General features: G+C 40.6%; 1 protein-coding gene across 1 annotated transcript; it reads left to right on the forward strand.

Moving 5' to 3' along the window:
* The first annotated feature begins 206 nt into the window (after positions 1–206).
* LOC116213161 (kinesin-like protein KIN-14P) lies at positions 207–6,496 on the forward strand. Its single transcript, XM_031548003.1, has 25 exons — positions 207–340; positions 484–593; positions 791–936; positions 1,029–1,177; positions 1,271–1,372; positions 1,651–1,720; positions 1,820–1,882; positions 1,986–2,113; positions 2,191–2,274; positions 2,369–2,446; positions 2,539–2,631; positions 2,722–2,751; positions 2,960–3,553; positions 3,638–3,719; positions 3,798–3,893; positions 3,982–4,161; positions 4,244–4,350; positions 4,437–4,615; positions 4,697–4,861; positions 4,935–5,188; positions 5,267–5,430; positions 5,547–5,659; positions 5,768–5,884; positions 6,015–6,100; positions 6,212–6,496. The coding sequence occupies exons 3-25, from the start codon at positions 849–851 to the stop codon at positions 6,271–6,273; spliced, it is 3,084 nt and encodes a 1,027-aa protein (XP_031403863.1). The 5' UTR covers positions 207–340; positions 484–593; positions 791–848; the 3' UTR covers positions 6,274–6,496.
* The last annotated feature ends 5,014 nt before the right edge of the window (positions 6,497–11,510 follow it).

Genomic DNA, 11,510 nt, shown 5'->3' on the forward strand with positions numbered 1-11,510 from the left:
CCAGTTGACTTTGAACGAGGGGAGAAGCGAGGAGACCACCTGAAAGCCCATTGACGACTCGACTGATGACCCACACCACACGGAAGACCAATCATCATCCCCCCCAATGAAGAAACGCAGAGACAATTAAGGAAACTTCGTAGGAAAATCCAAAACACAAATCACCAAAAAAAAAATCCGAACTTTGCATCTCTTTCATGCACTCATCGACGTGCTTAACTCTCTCTCTCTCTCTCTCTCTCTCTCTCTCTCTCTCTCTCTCTCTCTGTGGAAATGGAATCGGTCTTATTCTGTTAATGCTCCCCACATTCTTGATTTCCTCTGTCTATGTCCTGGAAAGGTGATCAGGATTCAAGAATCGCTTTGATTGAGAATTTATGCTGTTGAAAGATACAAGGATCAGTGCTTTTTGGTTGCTTGGCTCTGTTTCCATTTATGGGGTGCATTACAAATACGTTTCTTGGGGTGCAATCTCTTTCACAGGGGTACGTATCCAGGTGCCGGAGTTTTGTCGGGATTCGCAGGACGAGCCAATATTGATCTTTTGAGCAAACTCTGCGTTCATTCTATGGTTCCAGTGCTCTGCTGAAGAGGTGCGGAGATTCTGATGCTAGTACGGATTGTTCTGTTAATTTTCGATGTTTTGCTGATATAATTGAGCTACTCTAAGCTCGCTCGGACTATGTACGGCATTTGGCTTTTGGACAACTGGGACACTACTGCTTCTCGTGTTTTTTTTTTTCCCATGAATTGTACTTGATAGTTTTGGCCAATGTTGCTCACATTTTAGGCCATACTTTGTTGACTGAGCTTTTTCGAACACGAATGCCGGCTTGGAGTATCTGAAAATGGATTCGTTGGAAGCCAAGACTATGAAAGAAAATGGCACCCCTAATAAGTCCAACCTCAACTCATCTAATGGCGGTGACCTTCAAGGTAATGCAGGTGTCCCTTCTGTTTCACCTTTCTCATTTTTTCATTTCTATATATGATTAGCTCACTCAATTGCTGAATCTATTTACCTCCAGCGCGACAGAAGGCAGCTCTCATTGAGTGGTTAAATAGCATCCAGCCCGATTTGGGATTACAACTACAGGCTTCAGATGAGCAGTTGAGAGCTTGCTTGCTTGATGGATCCGTCTTGTGCCATATCTTGAAACGGCTTAGACCAAATGAGGTTTCCAGATGATAGCATTTACCTTACATTATCGTGTTCAATATCGCTTAAATACTGGACATTAACATTATGCTCTGTTTTACTCCTTTCTAGGCCGATCCCTCATCGATGCCTCGATCAGAACGTATCAGCAAGTTCCTTACGGTTTTGGGGGAAATGGGCATTCCACGGTTTGAACTCTCTGACTTGGAGAAGGTATCTTTATCTCCAATAAATATCATAGCATCTTCACAATATGAAGTGACTTTCCCATTGATATGTTAAAGAGGTAAAGAGGCATCGCCATTGTTTTGGTGCTTTGAATATTTTTGGCTCCCTACAAGCATGTTGTGCTCTTACCAGTTAATTTGCACAGACTACTCTTCACCATTTGCGGATAAATTTACGTTATTTAGCTTGGCTTGTACAAACTTTTCCTTTTCACGGGTTTCATTGCTGCATTTCTCTGATTTTTCGAGCTCTAATTCGTGAAGGGATCTTTGAAGTCTGTCATAGAGAGCCTTTTGTTAGTTAGAACACATCTCTTGCCGAATTCCGTGGGAGGTAAGTCTCCCATAAACTGATTTCAATCCCGAGAATATTCAACTCGTCCTGTAAATTCACTGAATTGACATGGCAATAATTTTCCATTGTTCGGAGAAGAGAGGCGGAAAATTCTGTCAGAATCAAAAGTCCAACGTTCTTTGGGAAGCCCTGTAATGTCAGGTCCTCGCAGTTACACTCGTCTTTGCTCACCAGTTAATCTGTCGATAATAATGAGCCATAATCTCATCGAAAGTATTCAATATTTCGCTCTCTTTCTCTACAGAACCATCAGCTGCACTAGTACACCACGCCGGACTGAAATTTCACGAGGTTTTTCAACTAAAGCAAGGGCAGTACGCTGACCTTCCGCCAGCTAAAATCACAGAGATGATGAAGTCTAACAGTTTAGATGTAAGTTTCTGAAAGTTTTGGCTCATCGAGATCTAACCGCTCACTTATTCATTCACTACCAACTTTTGATCTCACAGAACGCCCCCACTCAGTCACTTCTCAGTGTAGTGAATGGAATTCTCGAAGAGAGCATCGAACGGAAGAATGCTGAAATACCTCTTGTATGAAATCCAAGTAGTTTCAAATATTCGGGTGTATGATTGTATCTATGACAACATTACAGTTTTGGAGTTCTAATTTTATTTGTTGAAGCAGCGTGTGGCATGCTTGCTGAGGAAAGTTGTACAGGAGATCGAGCGGCGAATATCAACTCAGGCTGATCATTTGAGAACTGTATGACTCATTTCCCTGCTAGTTTCCCTTTTCATGCTTTTCCTTCTCTTGGACCTCTATTCAAAGTTGTTGTTCGAACGTCATGCCATCAGCAAAACAATCTTTTCAAGGCTCGTGAAGAGAAGTATCAGTCGAGGATCAAGGTGCTAGAAGCTCTTGCCAATGGGACTCCCGATGAAACTGAGGTCAGTGGAACATTCAGATCAAATCCACAACTCCTAATACATAACCTTCTGGAGACAACTTTATTTATTATATGTTTTCGATTGTTGCAGATTACAAGGGGCAGGCTTCAGCAAATGAAGGTACATCTGAAGGATCTTGTTAGTGGATTAATCTTCGCGTTTTTGATTCCATATGTTACACATTTCCTTGTATCTAAATTTGCAGGCTTGGATTTGCTGTCAGGTAGTTTGTATACTTGTTATCTTTAAGGGGTGACATTGATCTCAATGAAAAATTAGTTTATGTTCATATTTAGGACACATGGAAATTTTATTTCTTTGGTTGCAGCCTGAGAAGGAAAAGACCGAAGAGAAGCGGAAGTTCGAGGAGGAAGATGTCGAAAGACTGATGAAGGAGAAAGATAGCAGGAACCAAGAGATCTCAGCATTGAAGCAGGAGCTGGAATTGGTGAAGAAGACAGCGGACCTTCGTTGCCTGCAGATTGAAGCAGAAGCCAAGGGAGCAAAAACAGCACTCGAGGAGACAGTCCGGGAACTTGAACGCCAGCTAGCAGCTTCGAGAAGCAAGGTTAAAGAACTTGAGACGTGTTCAGAGTCCAAGAATGAAGGGAGCAAGGAACTCGAGCGCCAGGCTGCAACTTTGAGAAGCAAGGCGAGAGAACTTGATGCATGTTTGGAGTCCAAGAATGAGGAGGCCAAGGAACTTTTGCGCCAGCTCTCAGCTTCGAGGAGCAAGGTGAAAGAACTTGAGGACCGTTCAGAGTCCAAGAATCAGGGGGCCAAGGAACTCGAGCGCCAGCTGGCCGCTTCGAGAAGTAAGGTGAAGGAACTCGAGATGTATTTGGAGTCTAAAGATCAGCGGTGGAACAAGAAAGAGCTTACCTTCCGAAGTTTCATGGAATTCCAATTCAGTGCTCTGCAAGTATGCTTTTTATCTTCTAACTTGTCTTTGTTTCTTCTTCAATTGTTATCCTGGACTTGTTCTTAAGGTTATATTGACAATTAGGAACTACGGCTTTCTTCCAACACCATCAAACAAGAAGTGCTAGATACGCAAGGCATTTACTTGGAGGAGTTTAGCCGGTTAGGTGCGTTCAGTACAAAGGATTTTGCAACTGCTCTTAGCTGGAGAGGTTCTTGAGAGATCTGATTTTTTTGTTCTGCAGGAGTAAATTTCCAGGCACTATCGGATGCAGCAGCAAATTATCACACTGTCCTCATGGAAAATCGGAAGATGTTTAATGAGCTTCAAGATCTAAAAGGTATGGCAACTCAAACCTGCACTTAAAGGGCGTTACTTTTCCCTAAGGGCAGGTCACATTTTAAGTGATATTCTCCATATTTGTACAGGTAACATCAGAGTCTACTGTAGGGTCAGGCCATTTCTTCCGGGACAATCAGGGAGACAAACGATAGTCGAATGTGTCGGTGACGATGGGGAATTGGTTGTTGCAAATCCTTCCAAATCAGGGAAAGAGGGGCATCGGATGTTTAAGTTCAACAAGGTCTTTGGTCCTACTGCTACTCAAGGTTTTTGCATTTATCTCTATTCCATTTACAGTTTTGATTTCCCAAGAAAATCTAACTTATCACAAAGCTCCATTGTTGGCAGCGAATGTATATTCTGATATCCAACCCTTTGTTCGTTCGGTTCTGGATGGTTATAATGTGTGCATATTTGCATACGGGCAAACGGGATCAGGGAAAACGTACACTATGGTAGGGTCAAACCACATGTTTTATATAGTGATGTATTTCATGTGCACTGTATCAATGACACTCATCTAATGCAATTTCCATCGCAGACCGGGCCAAACATGGCATCTAAAGATACTTGGGGGGTCAACTATCGAGCTCTGAATGACCTTTTCCAGATCTCTCAGACGAGAAGCAACGTCATCAAGTATGAGGTTATGGTTCAAATGGTCGAGATATATAACGAGCAAGTTCGCGACTTATTGTCCAGTGATGGCTCGCAAAAGAAATATCCTTTTGTCTAAAGCATCTATGTCATCTCTAATGTTATGCATCAATTTTTATAATATGTTTTCCTTGACTTGCACACGCTTGGAATTCTAACAGCTACTCAATCGAGTGGTCTAGCAGTCCCTGACGCAAGTATGCATTCAGTTAGAGCAACTTCGGATGTTTTGGATCTAATGGATTCTGGCTTCAAGAATAGAGCTGTCGGTGCCACTGCATTAAATGAAAGAAGCAGTCGTTCTCACAGGTTTTCGATCTACACTCGTAAATTATATGGTTTGATGGGGTCCATTAACTTACACCTAGAACTTTTGGAGCAGTATTCTCACTATTCATGTTCGTGGGACCGATCAAAAGACGGGAACTGCACTGCGCGGGAGTCTTCATTTGGTAGATCTCGCAGGGAGTGAAAGAGTCGATCGTTCAGAGGTCACAGGCGATAGACTTCGGGAAGCCCAGCATATAAACAAATCTCTATCTGCCCTTGGGGATGTCATATTCGCTCTCGCACAAAAGAGCTCTCACGTGCCGTACCGAAATAGCAAGCTAACACAAGTCTTGCAAAGTTCTTTGGGTATTGTTTGTTTCAAAATCTTGTCGATGATGCTATTGATTACTCAAGAAATGTGAATGATTTGTATTGTTTTTATAGGTGGCCAAGCAAAAACACTTATGTTTGTACAACTCAATCCCGACACCACTTCGTATTCTGAAAGTTTAAGCACGTTGAAGTTTGCGGAGAGGGTCTCAGGAGTCGAGCTTGGGGCCGCCAAGAGTAGCAAAGAAGGGAGGGATGTTCGAGAGCTAATGGAGCAGGTAATTTCTCTTTCTCGTAGTATATCAAAGAATATTCTATAAGGTATGGCTACTTGAGCAAAATATAGAAAAAAAAACTCGCGGTTTTATCCTTTAACTCTTTCTTCCTACTAAAGGTGGTATCTCTGCGAGACACTATAACAAAAAGAGAGGAGGAGATTGAGCGATTGCAGCTTCTGAAGGACCATAAGAATGTGAATCATGAGAACAGTGGCATGGACTTGTCGAGGTACGAATTTTTTTTTCTTCAGAATCAAAAGCCGTTAGGTGGGAAAAGTGCAGGGTATAATGAACAAGCAGCTTCTGATCTGGACAACTCTTTGGAATCAAACGACAGTGAGTCGAACTTCGCAGAAGATACTGAGGATTACGAGGAGAGAACAAGCAATGCATCTGATTCCTTGGAAGCTGAAATAGATGGTACCGCAGAGGACTCTGCAGATAATTTAGAGAGGTGGAACTCTCTCCCGATATGAATTTATTAAGATTCCGGGACTTATAGTTCGTTCAGTGCTGATATATTGAGAAAAATACGACTTCGGATTAGAAGTTTGTTCTTATTGAATGGTGATATCTTTTGACAGGCCTCAGTTGGTGTCCAAAGCGACTCGGCCATCAGCAAGGCCGGGGCAGACCGCATCGACTACAGGGTCTCCGAAGGTGTCATCTGGTAAGCAGACAGCCTTACTCATTTATTGCTTTCTATCCCAATCAAGTTCACTACATATCTTCGCGATCATCAACCGAAACTTCTCCTCACCATCTCTCATTTCATGTTCAGGTAAGAAACCTGCAGCAGCCGGGAGCTCTACATTGCTAAAACCACCCAGACGATGGCAATAGGTTCTAACCTGGGACTGCGAACTCACATTCTCGTCCATAACTCGATTCTTTTGTATATGTTACACATTTTTGTTTCACTCATAGGTCTCAAGTGAAATTTATTGTTATTAATTGTTTATTCCCTTACCTTCCGAGCTGAGTATTCCAGTGGAAGGCAATTCTTTTGTAAATGGGAGCCAAACCAGTTGATTCATTGCAATTGATACATACTGTACATGATAAATGAAGCAAATGGAAATTTAATAGATGATTTTGTCTTTTTGGGAAAGAAAGAAGAGAGAAGAGAATAGAGTAAGAGGGCTGTATGGAGACAAAGGCTGGAGATAAGGAATTATGGGAAGCCATTGAAACTATTCTCCATGACATTACAATAAATGATTTATTTATTTATCTATTTATTTTAGCTTGAAGACATAAAAAATAAATTATTGGTGATGTGATTGATACTAATTCCCACCTTCACGTGAAAGAAAAAAGGATCTTTAATTACATAATCAGTAAGCCATATACATGGTGATTTATGCAAGGCATAAACAAAATTGATGAAGGGACATAGGTTCATAATTCGGAATATTGTATGGCGAAGAAAGAGATGGTTTACTGAGTCAATTTATTTATGTTATTTCGGAATTATGGGAAAAACTGGGACGAGGCGAGATGAAGCTGCATCACATAACATGGGACCCAAAGCCAAAGGGGGAAAACCATTTAATGCTCCAAACCATTTATTGTATCAGAAAAGGCTAAATTGAGATAGGGTCCATATAGAATATCCCAAATTAGGAGGAGGATTTGATGGGAGCCTGCCTTCTGTCTTTCTTTAAAATAAAGGGACATTAAATTAATTTAATTATCAAAAAATGGGGAAAATAGAGGAGCCCTATTTCAATTTTCTTTTCCTTATCACCAAGAGATCAACACCAGCCGATCGTCCAATCAATTACCAAAGATTGCACTTGCAGCTTCCACACACAAAATAATAATAATAATTGCACCGAAAAAAATAATAATAATAATATGATGATGATGGACACTAAATTCACAAATATTTGTTATACTAGAACTTAGAATTTTAAATTTTTGGATGGAAAAATTAAGAGGCAATAACTCTATCCTTCAATAAGTTCGAGGCAATAGCATTATTTGACTGAATAAGTGCTAACATTGTTTCTTTATGATAAGCATTCATAGATTTGATCAAGAGAGACATAAAATAATTAAGATTTATCTTCTTAATTAACTATTGGTCATTTTAGTTTTGATGAGCAAAAATACTTATGCTGACACCATATATATATATATATATATATATATATGCATTCTATATCATGTTTACTGGTTTGCATTTTTATCTGGTCGAATATATTGAATTATTAAAAAGTGATCAAAATGTGTTTTCGTGTATGAAATGAAAAATGTATTCATCTCATACATTTATAGAGAAAATATTAATACTTTCTACAAGATAATTCACTGTAAAGAGAGCTCCGTTTAGAGGGAAAAAAAGAAAAGAAAGAAAACGGGAGGTCCGTAGCATAGTTTTATTCAATGCAATAAAGTTACAATGTCTAATTTTCGTTGATAAAGAAATACTTACATGGGTTTGTCTCGGTATTGTGATTATGATCTGCTAGTTCCACGAGGCTAACGGAAGCGAAAAGGAACAGAAATTAAAAATTTTCTACCCGTGAAACTAATCCCAAGACCTACTAGAAGAATAAGAGTAAATAAAAGCGTACCTGGAATATTTAAAATTATCGACCGAGCGTCCCACGCGTGACGCCTCTATCGGTATCCACACTGACTTTGTCGACGAGTCTTCGAGATCGGCGATGCTAGCGGCCAACACTCGAAAGAAACACCGATGCGACACCCGAAATTTTCAGACTAATGAACCTAATTTGAATTGAACAATTCAATTCAAATTATTTATATTTTATATGCATACACATATATGCACGCACACATATATGTCTCTGCACATATAATTATATGTGTGTGCTTTTATATATATAAAAGTATATACATATACACACATACATGCATACATTCACACACACATATAAGCATACAACCTCACTGCCCCTTTTTATAAGCAGATGAGGGGGGAAGAAAATTTGTAACCCACCGATGTGGGACAAAGAATTAAGAGTTTGAAATTGCCATGTGTCATCACATGGATCGTGCATCAATTGTGTCCATTTAATCTAATAAATCGAGTCTAATTAATCGACAAATTTAATCTCATTAAATATCCGATTAATTGGTCGCACCATAAATCATCTAATCTCTATTAGACAATTTTGTTTGTTTCAAAATATCTCATCAATTTAGTCGTAGTGTATGACCCTGTAGGTTCCCAATTACGTTGATAGTAATATCGAAATCTCTATTTCAATATCACAAACAGTGAGCGGCATCTAGCAATGCATCGCTGTTACTCAAGTAATCGGAAAGTCAATTTCTCGACGAACCTTGTGACTTACGTTACCGTGTAATATAATCCCTTTGTCCTCTATATCTCTATTGAGCCCAAGGCATGGTCGATGACATCCTTGTATGGCTCAATATCTCTCTTTCTTGGTTTACCGGGTAAGTCTATCATAACAAATGAGCTCGATATAATTATATCGACTCATTTGGGTATGCATACACTTTTAGACTTAACCACCAAGTGGCCGTGAGATATCGCTCCCGTTTCGTAGGAGGGACAAATCCTATCTTGGTCACTCACATTCTTTTCCATGCTTTGTGGCATACTCAATAACTATCTTTATAACCAGCCTGTTACGGTGGCGTTTGACAGTATCAAAATATACGACATTACACGTAGGAATCCATGGTGACCTCAAGTCAAAGGACCATTACACTATAGTCATTTTGAGAAATGCTAATGACAGTCACGTAACAACCCATGTAGCAATCTCATGGCGGATCAGTCCAATACACATTACTCTTAATGTATACATGTGGTGTGATTTGATATCTCCATATCCATGACCTATGAGATTTGGTCATCAATCAACACTCACACTAGTCTAACCGTATTACCGTTGTCCTAATTAACGATAATACTTTGACTATGGACATTTAGGAATAATGTTCAGTAATTATAGGATCTCACAATCAAGTCACACTTGATGCCTATTGAACCTACTATTCCAAGGACATTATTGTGTAAAATCATATTTAGCGCAATCTACACAATAACAGATATGCCTCGTTTTATAATGAAATAGATATCATATTACAAAACTGATTATAAATTGCTTCTAGGGCATACACCAATTCCCAACAATCTCCCACTTGCACTAGAGCCAATCTGGCATCTGTTTAATGCCAATAGATCTAGTGTGAGCCTCGTGCTTGCGCTGCACAAGAGGCTTTGTAAGTGGATCTGCGAGATTCTCATCTGTTGGTATTCTGCATATCTTCACATCTCCTCTGTCGATGATCTCGCGAATGAGATGGAAGCGCCTGAGTATATGTTTGGATCGCTGGTGAGACCCGGATTCCTTAACTTGCGCAATGGCTCCATTGTTGTCACAATAGAGATCCACTGGGTCTACGATGCTAGGAACCACAACAAGTTCTGTCACGAACTTCTTGATCCAAACGGCCTCTTTTGCAGCGTTAGAGGCAGCAATATACTCGGCCTCTGTGGTAGAGTCAGCTACTGTCTCCTGTTTGGAACTCTTCCAACTCACAGCACCTCCATTCAGGCAGAACACATACCCTGACTGCGATCTACTGTCGTCCTTATCGGTCTGGAAGCTAGCATCGGTGTAACCTCTTACAACGAGCTCTTCTTCGCCTCCATATACCAAAAACATCTCCTTAGTCCTTCGTAAGTACTTAAGGATGTTCTTTACTGCAATCCAGTGTCTTTCACCTGGATCTGATTGGTATCGACTCGTCATACTCAAAGCATACGAGACATTTGATCGAGTGCATAACATAGCATACATGATGGATCCAATAGCTGACGCATATGGAATCCTATTCATGCGGTCCCTCTCCTCTCGAGTAGAAGGACTCTGAGCCTTCGAAAGGCTTATGCCATGTAACATAGGCAGCGACCCTTTCTTAGAATCATGCATGCTAAAACGCCGAAGCACTTTATCTATGTATGCACTCTGACTTAGGCCAAGCAGTCTCCTGGATCTATCTCTATAGATCTTGATACCTAGCACATAGGTAGTTTCGCCTAAGTCCTTCATAGAGAAACACCTTCCCAACCAAGTCTTCACAGACTGTAAGGAAGGAATGTCATTTCCGATCAGAAGTATGTCGTCTACTTATAACACCAGGAAGATCACTACGCTCCCACTAACCTTCTTGTAAACACAGGGTTCATCTTCATTCTTGATGAAACCAAACTCTTTGATTGCATCATCAAAACGAAGATTCCAGCTCCTAGAAGCTTGCTTCAGCCCATAAATAGACCGTTGTAGCTTACAAACCTTTTCGACACTATGTGGATCGACAAAACCCTCAGGTTGCGTCATATACACATCCTCGAGGAGATTCCCGTTCAGGAAAGCAGTTTTGACATCCATTTGCCAGATCTCATAATCATAATAAGCTGCAATTGCAAGCAAGATCCTTATGGATTTAAGCATAGCCACCGGGGAAAAAGTTTCGTCATAGTCAACACCATGAACTTGTCTGAAACCTTTTGCCACAAGTCGGCCCTTAAAGGTAATCACATTACCGTCCATGTCAGTCTTCTTCTTGAAGACCCACTTACACCCAATGGGTTTTGCCCCTTCAGGTGGATCAACCAAAGTCCATACTTGGTTAGTGTACATGGACTCCATCTCAGATCTCATGGCCACCAGCCATTTCTCAGAGTCAGGGCCTATTACGGCTTCCGCATAGGTTGTAGGCTCATCATCATCTATGAGCAATACGTCATTGTTTTGAGTCACGAGAAATCCATATCTCTCGGGCTCATGACGTATCCTACTAGACCTGCGAGACTCCTGTGTCACATGTGCAGAAGATTGTGCCACAACATCTTGTGGTACTTGGTCTGTAACCTCACCCGTCGATTGGTCAATGTCATTTTGTGGTAGAACTTCCCCAAGTTCTAATTTTCTCCCACTAGTTCCTTTGGAGAGAAACTCTTTCTCAAGAAATACCGCAGTTCGAGCAACAAACACTTTGCCCTCGATGGGATTATAGAAATAGTATCCTCGAGTTTCCTTAGGATACCCCACAAAGTGACATTTGTC

The sequence above is a fragment of the Punica granatum genome, chromosome 7, assembly GCF_007655135.1.
Source record: "Punica granatum isolate Tunisia-2019 chromosome 7, ASM765513v2, whole genome shotgun sequence".
NCBI lineage: Eukaryota > Viridiplantae > Streptophyta > Magnoliopsida > Myrtales > Lythraceae > Punica > Punica granatum.